The 13,666-nt window shown below is 44.7% G+C and overlaps 1 protein-coding gene across 1 annotated transcript in view; it reads left to right on the top strand.

Moving 5' to 3' along the window:
* The first annotated feature begins 8,544 nt into the window (after nucleotides 1–8,544).
* Nucleotides 8,545–13,666, top strand: part of LOC113898293 (aryl hydrocarbon receptor-like) — a 43,166-nt gene continuing 38,044 nt past the window's right edge. Inside the window, exons 1-3 of the mRNA XM_027551300.1 lie at nucleotides 8,545–8,627; nucleotides 9,999–10,184; nucleotides 12,678–12,693. Of these exons, the coding sequence (XP_027407101.1) occupies nucleotides 8,545–8,627; nucleotides 9,999–10,184; nucleotides 12,678–12,693 (285 nt within the window). The remainder of the gene's footprint in view (nucleotides 8,628–9,998; nucleotides 10,185–12,677; nucleotides 12,694–13,666) is intronic.

Genomic DNA, 13,666 nt, shown 5'->3' with positions numbered 1-13,666 from the left:
GAGGCTGCAAGGAGCCGCGCGGTCTTCCGAGCGCCTCCCAGGCCCTGGAGACTCGCGCTTCTCAGGGGGCGCAGTGTTCTTAGCGCCACAGGCGCGTCCATGTCTGAGAAATTTCTAGTTACATTTATTTTTTAAATACAAAAAATGCCTTGAGACAAGCAAGATACAAAAGAGAAATTGTTCCATGATTCCATTCATATCGTGTCGATCTACCCAAAGCAGCCGGGAAGCGGGGCCAGAGGAGCGACTGATAGAAGGTTTGGGAGATGAAAAAGTCCTGGAACTAGACAGTGGTACTGGGGACCCAATATCGCGCGTGTACTTAACGCCAGCGAATGGCACGCTTTAAAATTACTAATATGGCAGCATTTTTGTTATGTGTATTTTACCACATACACACAAAAATAGCTACCGCGCAGCTTTTCCGACGGAGCGCCAGTATCCCAGAACGAAGCCTGTCAGACGTTCTCTCTCCAGGTCAGCTAACCTGTAATCACTGGTTAATCGGAAAAGGCGCTTAAAATGGCAGGGATGAGAGTCTTTTGAGTAACTTACACAATTTATTTTAAGTGAACGCACCAACATATATGAACTTGCCAATCTCGTGACGCTGGTCCATTTTACTGCACAAATCGTTCCCATAATGTACTGTCTGTCTACAGTTTAAAGAGATTGCATCACAATCCAGATATGAAACAGTTTTCTCCCGTGTTTCACAGAAATGCTTAATCCAACAGCAGCTGTTTTCTTCAACCAGGCTTCCTTGACTCTTTCTAAAGTACCCAGCATTGTTTTCTTAGAAACTATACTCTTGTTTCCTTAATAATTATAAACAAGAGCTGACATGAGATGGTCTGAGGACTTTGAACAATGATTCTCCGTTAGCACACAGCTCATTGTCTGCCATGCAAGAGTCATTTACTGGAGTAACGTCCTTCTTGTTTGCAAAACCTTATGCTCTTGCTTTCAGAATTATTTCAAATGTATTACTGCACTGGATCCTCAGGCTGGGTGGTAAGAAGGCTGCACCCTTACCTGCCACCTCACTTGGACCCAGCCCATCTCTGAAGTTTCTTGAAGAGTCTGGGATCCTACCTACAGACCAGGGCAGACCTTGTGGGACAGGTCACCTGGAGAGCAGACTCCACTTTGGGAGGTAGAGGGCTGAGTACTGAATCCTCTCTCCACCCCCTTGGCTGGCTGGTCTTCCCCAGAAACTGGGTCACAGCTGATGGTAGCATCCATGCTGCAGCCGCTCTCTCCGGTGGAGCCGGGATGCAGAGCCTGCACCTGCTTTGTGCGGCTTGCTAACAGCGTTGGTCTGTGTGTTCTCTCACTGTATTGTATGCAAATGCGCATGGTTTAAGTTCACATTGGAAAGAATTAGGACCTTGGACTTAAAGTCAATTTCCTTGTTAAATGAATAAGAGACCTTGGGAGGTGTGCAGAGCAGAATGCAGCTGCCAACACCTGGTGCAATACTGCGTTCAGGATGCTGGTTCAGTGGGTAAAGAATCCGCCTGCAATGCGAGGAGCTGCAGGAGACAAGGGTTTGATCCTGGATGGGGAAAATCCCCTGGAGGAGGAAGTGGCAACCCACTCCAGTATTCTTGCCGGGATAATTCCAAGGACAGAGGAGCCTGGAGGGCTGCAGTCCATGGGGTCTCAGAGTCGGACACGACTGAGTGCACATGACTCAGAATGCTCCAGAGACTCTGTGGCACCGTTTGTCAGTCTGGAAGTGCTGCTGACAGCGTCAAGAACTCCTCCTCCATCTGCCCTTTAAATCTATGAGATGACCCTGGGTCTGAGCTTGGAGAGCCCCTCCCCCAGAGACACGTGCCCTGCCTTGATTTTAATGCAAGTCATCCATTCAGTTTGGGGACAGGCTTCTCCAGTGATGCAGGGTGTGTGTGTGTGTGTGTGTGTGTGTGTGTGTGTGTGTGTGTGTGTTTGAACATAAACCTCAGTTTAAAGCCTTATATCTGTGTGCAGTTGAATCCAGGTGCTGTGCACACACAAACTTCCATACAAGGATTCACTGCTACAAGAGAACCAGGCTCTCCTGACTGGTTTCCAAGTGGCCTGAGCTGGGGCTTGTGAGTGGCACTGTTGCAGCCATTCACTCATCCACCAGATATTTTCACTAACTGTGCTATTTGCTCTAAGTTTTTTGCAAGTACCCTTTGTAGGCTGTGGGGGGGGGGGGCCCTCAATTCCAACTGTGTTAAAACTTTTGTGTTACTAAAGGATTTCACACTTTATCAAATACTTTCCTTCATCTCTTGAGATAATTATACTTTAACTTTTTAATGTAATGAACTACCTTAATGATTTTCTGATGTTGAACCAAATGGCATCGAGATAAGCTCAACCTGGTCACAAGGCATTGTTTTTTCATACTTCGGTGCGTTTGGTTTGTTATTTCTTATTCATTCATTTATTTTTGGCTGTGCTGGGCCTTCGTTGCTGCACAAGGGCTTTCTCCAGCTACTGCAAGCAGGGACTGATCTCCAGTTGCCACGTGCGGGCTCCTTACTGCAGTGACTTCTCTTGCTGCAGAGCACAGGCTTCACAGATTTGGTGCACAGGCTTAGTTGCTCTGTGGCATGCGGAATCTTCTTGGATCAGGGATCGAAGCCACATCCTCTGCATTGGCAGGCAGATTCTTAATCACTGCACCACTGTGCAAGTCCTGGTTTGTTACTTTTAAACTTATGATTCAACATGTCTGCTTGTGAGTGAGATTTGCCTGTACTTTTTGTTTTTTGAACTACTCTTGTTAAATTTAGAAATGAAGGTTATGTTAGTCTCATAAAAACCATTTAGGGATATCTGCCCTTTTCAATACTCTGTGTTTGTGTAAATTTGGACCTTTATTCCTTAGGTAGTCATGATGACTTAGACAGTAAAGAGTCTGCCTGCAAAGCAGGAGACCTGGGTTTGATCCCTGGGTTGAGAAGATCCCCTGGAGAAGGGAATGGCAACCCATTCCAGTACTCTTGCCTGGAAAATCCCATGGACCGAGGAGCCTGATAGGCTTCAGTCCATGGGGTGGGAAAGAATCGGACATGACTACGCAACTAACACACACATGCATTCCTTAAGTAGTTGATAGAAATCACCTTTGAGACATCTAAACCTAGGAATTCCTTGTGGGTAAACATTTTAAAATGTTTTCCTATTTATCATTTTTATTGATGTGATTTACCTACAGAGAAATGGTCAGATCTGAGTTAACCATTCAGTCAGCTTAATGAAAAGATATCAAAACATAGAACATTTCCTTAACCCCAGAAAGTTCTTCCAGCTCCTCAGAGCAAACTTTGATCTGGCTCTTAGCACAAGGGGTTAGGTTTTTCCCAATCTAGAATTTCCTAGAAGTAGAAACATACAGTGTGTACTTTTTTGAGTCTGATTTCTTTTACAATTAAATTCATCCATGTTACTACAAGTATGAGTGGTTTGTTCCTGTCCATGGTCAATTATTTTATTTTATTAATGTCTGAGTTTTAAAATCCTTTTTTTTTATAGTTGGACATCTGGACTGACTCCAGCTTGGGGCCGTTATGTACAAACTGCTATGAAGATTCTTGTATAAGGCTTTTAGTGAACATATATTTTTCTTTCATTCAAATAAGTACCCAAGAGTATAATTGTTAGATAATATTTAACATTTTAAGAAACTGTGAAATAGTTTTCCAATTATTGAGAATTCCAGTTGATTTAGGGAGTGGCCAAGATGGCAGAGTAGGAAGACCCTAAGCTCACCTTCTCCAACAGGAACACCAAAGTTACAACTGTTTACAAAGCAGCTATTGATGAGAAAGACCTGACGGCTAGGAGAAAAGATCTTCTACAACTAAAGATATAAAAAAGAAACCACAACAAGATGTGAGGAGGCAGAGTCGGGGATTGGTCAAGTTCAATATCCCAGGTAGGCAACTCACCTATGGGAGGATAATTATAGTTGCAAGAGGTTCTCCCTAAGAGTGAGGAGTCCTGGGGCTCCTGCACTGGGCAAACAAGCCTCCAGAAGTTTGGCTTTGAAGGCCAGCAGGGTTTACTTTCAGGAGAGCCAGAGGGCTATAGAAAATAGAGACCCCAATCAAGCTACCAACAGTATTCTTCACAGAGCTAGAACAAATAATTTCACAATTTGTATGGAAATACAAAAAACCTCGAATAGCCAAAGCGATCTTGAGAAAGAAGAATGGAACTGGAGGAATCAACCTACCTGACTTCAGGCTCTACTACAAAGCCACAGTTATCAAGACAGTATGGTACTGGCACAAAGATAGAAATATTGATCAATGGAATAAAATAGAAAGCCCAGAGATAAATCCACGCACATATGGACACCTTATCTTTGACAAAGGAGGCAAGAATATACAATGGATTAAAGACAATCTCTTTAACAAGTGGTGCTGGGAAATCTGGTCAACCACTTGTAAAAGAATGAAACTAGACCACTTTCTAACACCATACACAAAAATAAACTCAAAATGGATTAAAGATCTAAACGTAAGACCAGAAACTATAAAACTCCTAGAGGAGAACATAGGCAAAACACTCTCTGACATACATCACAGCAGGATCCTCTATGACCCACCTCCCAGAATATTGTAAATAAAAGCAAAAATAAACAAATGGGACCTAATTAACCTTAAAAGCTTCTGCACATCAAAGGAAACTATTAGCAAGGTGAAAAGACAGCCTTCAGAATGGGAGAAAATAATAGCAAATGAAGCAACCGACAAACAACTAATCTCAAAAATATACAAGCAACTCCTACAGCTCAATTCCAAAAAAATAAACGACCCAATCAAAAAATGGGCCAAAGAACTAAATAGACATTTCTCCAAAGAAGACATACAGATGGCTAACAAACACATGAAAAGATGCTCAACATCACTCATTATCAGAGAAATGCAAATCAAAATCACTATGAGGTACCATTTCACACCAGTCAGAATGGCTGTGATCCAAAAGTCTACAAATAATAAATGCTGGAGAGGGTGTGGAGAAAAGGGAACCCTCTTACACTGTTGGTGGGAATGCAAACTAGTACAGCCACTATGGAGAACAGTGTGGAGATTCCTTAAAAAACTGGAAATAGAACTGCCTTATGATCCAGCAATCCCACTGCTGGGCATACACACTGAGGAAACCAGAAGGGAAAGACACACGTGTACCCCAATGTTCATCGCAGCACTGTTTATAATAGCCAGGACATGGAAGCAACCTAGATGTCCATCAGCAGATGAATGGATAAGAAAGCTGTGGTACATATACACAATGGAGTATTACTCAGCCATTAAAAAGAATACATTTGAATCAGTTCTAATGAGGTGGATGAAACTGGAGCCTATTATACAGAGTGTAGTAAGCCAGAAGGAAAAACATAAATACAGTATACTAACGCATATATATGGAATTTAGAAAGATGGTAACAATAACCTGGTGTACGAGACAGCAAAAGAGACACTGATGTATAGAACAGTCTTATGGACTCTGTGGGAGAGGGAGAGGGTGGGAAGATTTGGGAGAGTGGCATTGAAACATGTAAAATATCATGTAGGAAACGAGTTGCCAGTCCAGGTTCGATGCACGATACTGGATGCTTGGGGCTAGTGCACTGGGACGACCCAGAGGGATGGTATGGGGAGGGAGGAGGGAGGAGGGTTCAGGATGGGGAACACATGTATACCTGTGGCGGATTCATTTTGATATTTGGCAAAACTAATACAATTATGTAAAGTTTAAAAATAAAATAAAATTAGAAGAAAAAAAAAAGAAGAAAATAGAGACCCCACTCTCAAAGGGTGTACAGAAAGTCTTGTGCATTCCAGGACCCTGGACAAAAGCAGTCATTTGAAAGGACACTGGGTCAGATCCACCTCCTGATCTTAGAGAGTCTCCTGGAGAGACAGGAAGCAACTGCAGCTCACCCTAGGGACACAGACAGGGGGAGAGCCATTTGTGGGAGTTTGCTCTACCACTGGTACTGACAAGTACGGTTGTACTTGTCTTCAGTTCAGTTCAGTTCACTCACTCAGTCATGTCCGACTCTTTGTGACCCCATGAATTGCAGCATGCCAGGCCTCCCTGTCTATCACCAACTCCCAGAATTCACTCAAACTCATGTCCATCAAGTCAGTGATGCCATCCAGCCATCTCATCCTCTGTTGTCCCCTTCTCCTCCTGCCCCCAATCCCTCCCAGCATCAGAGTCTTTTCCAATGAGTCAACTCTTCGCATGAGGTGGCCAAAGTACTGGAGTTTCAGCTTTAGCATCAGTCCTTCCAAAGAACACCCAGGACTGATCTCCTTCAGAATGGACTGGTTGGATCTCCTTGCAGTCCAAAGGACTCTCAAGAGTCTTCTCCAATACCACAGTTCAAAAGCATCAATTCTTCGGCACTCAGCTTTCTTCACAGTCCAACTCTCACATCCATACATGACCACTGGAAAAGCCATAGCCTTGACCAGACAGACCTTTGTTGGCAGAGTAATGTCTCTGCTTTTCAATATTCTATATAGGCTGGTCATAACTTTCCTTTCAAGGAGAAAGCGTCTTTTAATTTCACTGCTGCAATCACCATCTGCAGTGATTTTGGAGCCCAAAAAAATAAAGTCTGACACTGTTTCCACTGTTTACCCATTTATTTGCCATGAAGTGATGGGACCAGATGCCATGTTCTTAGTTTTCTGAATGTTGAGCTTTAAGCCAACTTCTTCACTCTCCACTTTCACTTTCATCAAGAGGCTCTTTAGTTCTTCTTCACTTTCTGCCATAAGGGTGGTGTCATCTGCATATCTGAGGTTATTGATATTTCTCCCAGCAATCTTGATTCCAGCTTGTGCTTCTTCCAGCCCAGCGTTTCTCATGATGTACTCTGCATAAAAGTTAAATAAACAGGCTGTCTTACTGTACTTGTACTCCTTCTAGCTTATTAGTGCTAGGAGCAGTCCCACACACCAGCGTGTTGGAACCAGTCCTGGGAGCCTCAGGATAAGCCTGCTGCATAGGACACAGCCCACCCACCAGCAGACTAACTTCAATGGTGGGGCACCTTGGACCCTCAACCAGCCGCCCTAGGATCTGGACACACCCACCAGAGTACCAACACCATCTTTGGGAAACTCCAGACCCCAAAGCCAGCTGTGTCAGGAACCAGCCCAGCCCACCAGCAGGTGGACACTAGATCCAGGAGTCTCAGAATCTAACTCCACATGCCAGTGGGCCAGCAGCAGCTCCAGGGCCCCCAGAGTCTCTGCAGCCAACAGCCTCATGACCCAGGCCCACCCCCAGGGGCCAGCAGCCTTGACACAAAGCAGGGCTTGTCAACCAGATGGGGGACCAGCTAAGTCTCCCAGGCCTCCCACATAGCCCACCACAACAGAAGGACCCATGCAGCCCATCGCGGGTATCCCTGGGCCAGAGGGGAGTGCACCACTGGGACACATAGAGCATCTCCCACAAAAGGCCACTTATTCAAGGTCAGCAAACATAACCAACTTATGAAATACACAAAATTGAAAACATGAGGTGACTGAGGAATCTATTCGAAATGAAAGAACTCAGCCTTGTAAGCTTGTCACAGGAGCTAGAAACACAGGTCATCTGTATTTTACTCTGAGCTTTGGACAATGAAAGTTCAGTGGAAGTGAAATGGAGATGAAAAATCTACCTGTTGAAGAGTTCAAGGTATTGATCAAAGATGGTCAAAGAACTGGGGAGAAAAATAAAAGAGAAGTTAAGAGTTTTAACGAAGGATTAGAAAATATAAAGAAGAAAGAGAGATGAAGAATACAGTAACTGAAATAAAAAATACACTAGAAGTAATCAACAGTAGATTATATGATACAGGGGACAGATCAATGAACTGGAAGACAGAGTAGTAGAAATCACTGAAGCTGAACAGAAAAAAAGAAGAAAAGATTAAAAGAAGTGAGGACAATTTAAGAGACTTCTGGAACAACATCAAGGGTACTAACGTTCACATTATAGGGGTCCTGAAAGGAGAAAAGAGAGAGTAAGGGGCAGAGAACACATGTGAAAGCATAATAGCTGAAAACTTCCCTAACCTGCGAAAAGAGAGAAATATTCAAGTTCAGGAGGCTCAGAGAGTCCCAAACAAGACCATGCCAAGATATCCTGTGTTAAAAAGGCAAAAGTTAAATATAGGGACCATTAAAAGCAGTAGGGAAAAGCAACAAGTAACATACAAGGAACCGTCATGAGGTTATTAGTTGACTTTTTCAGCAGAAACCCTGCAGACCAGAAGGGAGTGGCACAATATAGCTAAAATCATGAAAGGGAAAGACCTATATTCAATACTCTATGTGGCAAGGCTCTCATTTGGATTGGATGGAGAGATCAAAAGTTTACAGACTAGCAGAAACTAAGAGCTCTGCACCACCAAACCAGTTTTGTAAGAAATGTGAAAGGGGCTTCTCCAAGCAGAACAGCAAAGGACGCAACAAGAAATATGGAAGTTACAAAAGGAAAAATCTTCTTGCTAAAGGTAAATATACAGTCATGGTAGCAAATCGACCCGATACAAGGCTGGTAGAAAGGTTAAGATTCAATGTGGTAAAGCCATCTCTGTCCGCCATGCTTTGGTAATTGTCCTCTTTCCTTTCTTCCTCCGGAGTTAATACCGTTAGCACTTCATGTCTTTTTGTGCCTTATCAGCTGTACTTTATTTTTCAGCGGTTGCCATAAGGTTGAAATGTAAATCTTATTACTAAATACCTCCATGGGTGTTGTACATACCTCCCTCAGTAACCTGATGTTTCCTGTCCCAGTCTCTGTGCTGTTGTTTTGATACATTTCACTTCTACCCCACAGGCAACACTACTAATTTTTCTTTGAGCAGTCAAGTATCTTTCAAATGAAATTTGCCTAGTTCTTAACCTCATTTTTATCAGCAACATTGTTCATTCTTTCACGTAGATCCACATTTTTGTCTAGTAACATTTTCCTCCAGCTTAAGCTATTCTTTAGTACTTATTATAGCTCAGATATTCTGTAGATACATTCTTTACAGTTTTGTTTGTCTGAGAATGTCTTTACTTTGCTCTCTCTCTTGAAGGACCTTCTCCAGATTGGGATTCTGGGTTGTCTCCTGCTCCTAGGGTGTTGCCTTCTGGAGCACGTGCTTCCTGGTGATAAGCCTGCATCCATTCTCTTTATTCATCTGTGTATAATCTGTCTTTTTCCACTGGCTGCTTTTAAGACCTTTCTCTCCATCACTGGCTTTCAGCAATTTGATTATATTTTGATCTGGGGTGTGTGTGTGTGTGTGTGTGTGCAAAAAAAGTCTACAGATTGATAGATACAGATACAGACTATACGCTTGTGCGTGTGGCTCAATTATTAATAAGGTATAATTTCCATCTTCTCTGTGTTGATTGCAATATAGAGATTTCCTAACTTAATATGAATCCAAATATGTCAGGCCATGGGAAATGAGGAGGGACAAATAATCAAAGCATCAGGCCTGGTGCTCTGAGGGCCACCAGGTCTAACCTGCATGTACCATGTGAGACAGCCCCGTCTGTGACCAAGGTCCGCAGCCAGGAGGGCAGTGGGCAGAGCTGCAACAGGGCTTTATAGACCAACAGAAGCTAAAACTAGAGACAGGGCTCCTGCCTCAGAAACTCCAGGGATTTTAGAATTCCAGGAGTCTCGTGAGTAATGCAGAAGTGAAATTGCAAAGGGAAGGGATAAACTGGGAGATATACATACAACTGTACATAAAGAAGATAACTTTATACACAAGAAACTCTACTCAACACTCTAATGACCTAATAGAATCTAAAAAAGAGTGGATATATATACATTTGTAACTGATTCATTTTGCTGTACATTTGAAACTAACACAACATTGTCAATCAACTACACTCCAATAAAAATTGTTTGCTTGTTTTTTAAATAAATTGCAGAGGAGGATGGGACGATGACCACTTTTCTCTTTCTGCAAGTCCTAGGCCACAACCTCCAGAGGGTGCTAAGTCCAACCCTTCTAAACGACACCGGGACCGCCTCAATCAAGAGCTGGGCAAACTCAGCAGCTTGCTGCCCTTCCCTGAAGATGTGCGAGCCCGACTTGACAAGCTCTCCGTCCTCAGGCTGATCGTGGGCTACCTGAAGGTGAAGAGCTACTTCACAGGTAGGTGGCAGCTGTGATTCCAAGACAAGACGTGAGTGGAGGCCATGGACACCAGCGCTTGGGGTTAGCTTTCTGTACAGGCAAAAGCTACGTCATTGCTTTTGAATCTCAGGCAGAGGTGGGAGGTACCATGCCCAACACAGGTGTGATGGGTGAACCAGAACACAGATGTGTCAGTGCCCAACCTGACGTGCAAATCCCAGGCTCCACGTCATCTCTCAGGCTGCCCACAGAAGAGGCACACAGGGTCCCTGCCTAGCTATCTTCTGCACAGCAGCCTGAGTGTACACCCATCTTCTTTCCTTCCTTTGCTTTGTCATTTCTTGTGAGAATCCAAGTGTTCCATCACCTTGCAGAACTTTGGCTCAGAAAGAAGGGCTCATTCTTCTGAAAGCAGGATATTTTTTTTCTTGTCTTCTGGGAAACTTCCTCTTCTAAACTTCTCTATCATGTGGTGGGCACAGTGTCCCGCTCCTGGACCCACTGCCCATTCACTTCTGTGTGCTGTTGCTGAACGACGAGGTGGTCTTAACCCCTTCCTGCAAATGAAACTTGTGTTCCAGGGATTGGGTGACGTGGGTGAGCACAGACGAGGTTGTTGTTCCCGTGTGCTCTGGAAGAGAGTGTGTGCCCTTCCAACTCTGAGAGCCAAGTTCTGGGAGAATGAACAGAAGAGTCTTGGACAGGATGCTGTGTTATAAATTGTTACAACTGCTCAAAAGAGAAATTCAAAAATTGATTAGATCTAGTTGACTCTGATAATTCACTGAGAATTAGGAAACTTTACCCGAAATGCAGTGGTAACTGTTTCTGTATAGTTGCTAAGTTGTGTCTGACTCTTTGCAACCCCATGGACTATAGCCTGCCAGGCTCCCCAGTCCATGGGATTCTCCAGGCAAGAATACTGGAGTGGGTTGCCATTTCCTCCTCCAGGGAGTAAGTGTTTAATGCTGTACAATAATGCTGTGGAATGTACACAGCATGGTCACACACCTTTGAGGTGGTGGCCACGGGCTGGGGCAGGGCTGTAGGCGCTCCTAAGGAGGTACCGGGTCTCACTTTGGTGCTGACAGTGTTTGGGAACTAGATAGGGGTGGTGGCTGCACAGTGTTTTCAATGTGCTAAATGCCACTGAACTGCTAGTTTAAGTTGGCTCATTTCATGTCACGTGAATTCCAAAAGGGCTGGGATTCTTTGTAGGGAGGGAGGCAGAGGGCCCAGCCCTCTCAGAACATGAAGGCCCTGAATGTCTTGCCTTCTGCTCACCTCTCTCCATCCCCAGGCTGTAGTGCCAGGGCCTGTCCACCTCCAGACATCCCCAGGGGGCGCCAAGGAGCATGGGAGATTGTCCTCACCCACTCAGCTGTGCTGGCAGGCTGCCAACAGCGGCAGACCCAACCTCTGCCCTGGGTCTGACCTCCCCACGAGTCATCCTGAAGGAAAATGTGCCTGTGTGTCCTTGATCTGCCCTGGAGAGCTGCTTTCTTCACAGGGTCACATGTTGTTTTCACGTGAGACACCGTGGTCCTTACCCCAGACCAAATCTGGTCTGCTCAGAGCTCTGTGTCCAAGTCCTGGCTCTCCCACTAACTGCACATTCTTCCTCTGGGTCCCTCATCCGAATGGTGAGGGGACAGCCATTTCCCATCCAGGCAGGAGTGGAGCATCTGGGAGAGACATGTGTCACCTCAGGAGCCAGCTTGGGAAAACAGTGCTCACTCCTGCTGGACCCTCAAGAGGGCGGGAGGGCTGAGCCCAGGATCCACACCTATCGGGGCTCCTCCGAGGACATGTCGCTGTCCACTGGGTCCTGGCCCATCCCGGCCATGCAGTCCACTTGGCTGCCACTCTAATGGCCTAGCAGCCTCCTGCCATGGCCTGAGACTGGGGGCTAGGACCATCTTTCCCATTCTGGATAATGTAAAAGGCTGCCCTTCAAGGCCTTGCCTGGCCTTTCTCCTGTCCCCCACCTCCAGACCACTCATGGCTGTGACCTCCCATCTTCATCGCCTGCCTTACCCCAGCACCCCCAGAGTCCCCTGCCCTCCTCTCCTCCCAACTGGGTCCCCTCCTTCCTCCTCTTCTCCTCTTCCCCTGCCTCCTGGCCTTTTGTGACATCCTTGATGGCTCTGGCCATCCAGTCAAGAAGATTCTGGGACTGTCCTTGTGTTCCTCCCAAGATGCCTGAAAGGGCAGAGGCTAGTTTGCCTTCATCATTTACTGTCTAGGAAACAGAGAGCCTCTTCATGGATCATGGCCTTGTCATAGCGAGAGGGGAAAACAACAGAATGGGAAAGACTAGAGATCTCGTCAAGAAAATTGGAGATATCAAGGGAATATTTCATGTAAGGATGGGCACGATACAGGGCAGGAAAAGTAAGGACCTAACAGGGGCAAAAGAAATTAAGAAGAGGTGGCAGGAGTACACAGAAGAACTATACAAAAAAAAAAGGTCCTAATGACCAGGGTAACCACAGTGGAGCGGTCACTCACCTAGAGCCAGACATCCTGGAGTGTGAAGTCAAGTGGGCATTAGGAAGCATCACTACAAACAAAGCTAGTGGAGGTGATGGAATTCCAGCTGAGCTGTTTCAAATCCTAAAAGATGATACTATGAAAGTGTTTCACTCAATACATCAGCAAATTTGGAAAACTCAGCAGTGGCCACAGGACTGGAAAAGGTCAGTTTTCATTTCAGTTCCAAGGAAGGGCAGAGTCAAGGAATGTTCAAACTACCATACAATTGCACTCATTTCAGATGCTAGCAAAGTAATGCTCAAAATTCTCCAAGTCAGGCTTCAGCAGTATGTGAACCAAGAACTTCCAGATATACAAGCTGGGTTTAGAAGATGCAGAGGAACCAGGAATCAAATTGCCAATATTCATCAGATTATAGAGAAAGCAAGAGAATTCCAGAACAACATCTACTTCTGCCTCACTGACTATGCTAAAGCCTTTGACTGTGTGGATCGCAACAAACTGTGGAAAATTCTTTAAAGATAGAAATACCAGACCACCTTACCTGCATCTTGAAAAACTTGTAGGCAGATCAAGAAGCAATAGTTAGAACCGGACATGGAACAACGGACTGGTTCCAAATTGGGAAAGGAGTTCGTCAAGGCTGTATATTGTCACCCTGTTTATTTAACTTAGATGCAGAGTACATCATGCTAAATGCCAGGCTGGATGAAGCACAAGCTGGAATCAAGATTGCTGGGGAAAATATCAGCAACCTCACGTATGCAAATGTTAGCACTCTAATGGCAGAAAGCAAAGAGGAACTAAAGAGCTTTTTGATGAAGGTGAAAGAGGAGAGTGAAAAAGCTGGCTTAAAACTCAACATTCAAACAACTAAGATCATGGCATCCAGTACCATCACTTCATGGAAAATAGAAGAGGAAAAAGTGGAAACAGTGACAGATTTTGTTTTCCAAAATCACTACGGATGGTGATTGCAACCATGAATTTAAAAGATGCTTGCTCCTT

Source organism: Bos indicus x Bos taurus, chromosome 1 (assembly GCF_003369695.1).
Source record: "Bos indicus x Bos taurus breed Angus x Brahman F1 hybrid chromosome 1, Bos_hybrid_MaternalHap_v2.0, whole genome shotgun sequence".
Lineage (NCBI taxonomy): Eukaryota > Metazoa > Chordata > Mammalia > Artiodactyla > Bovidae > Bos > Bos indicus x Bos taurus.
The sequence above is the reverse complement of the archived record's forward strand: the minus strand, read 5'-3'. Positions and strand labels throughout refer to the sequence as shown.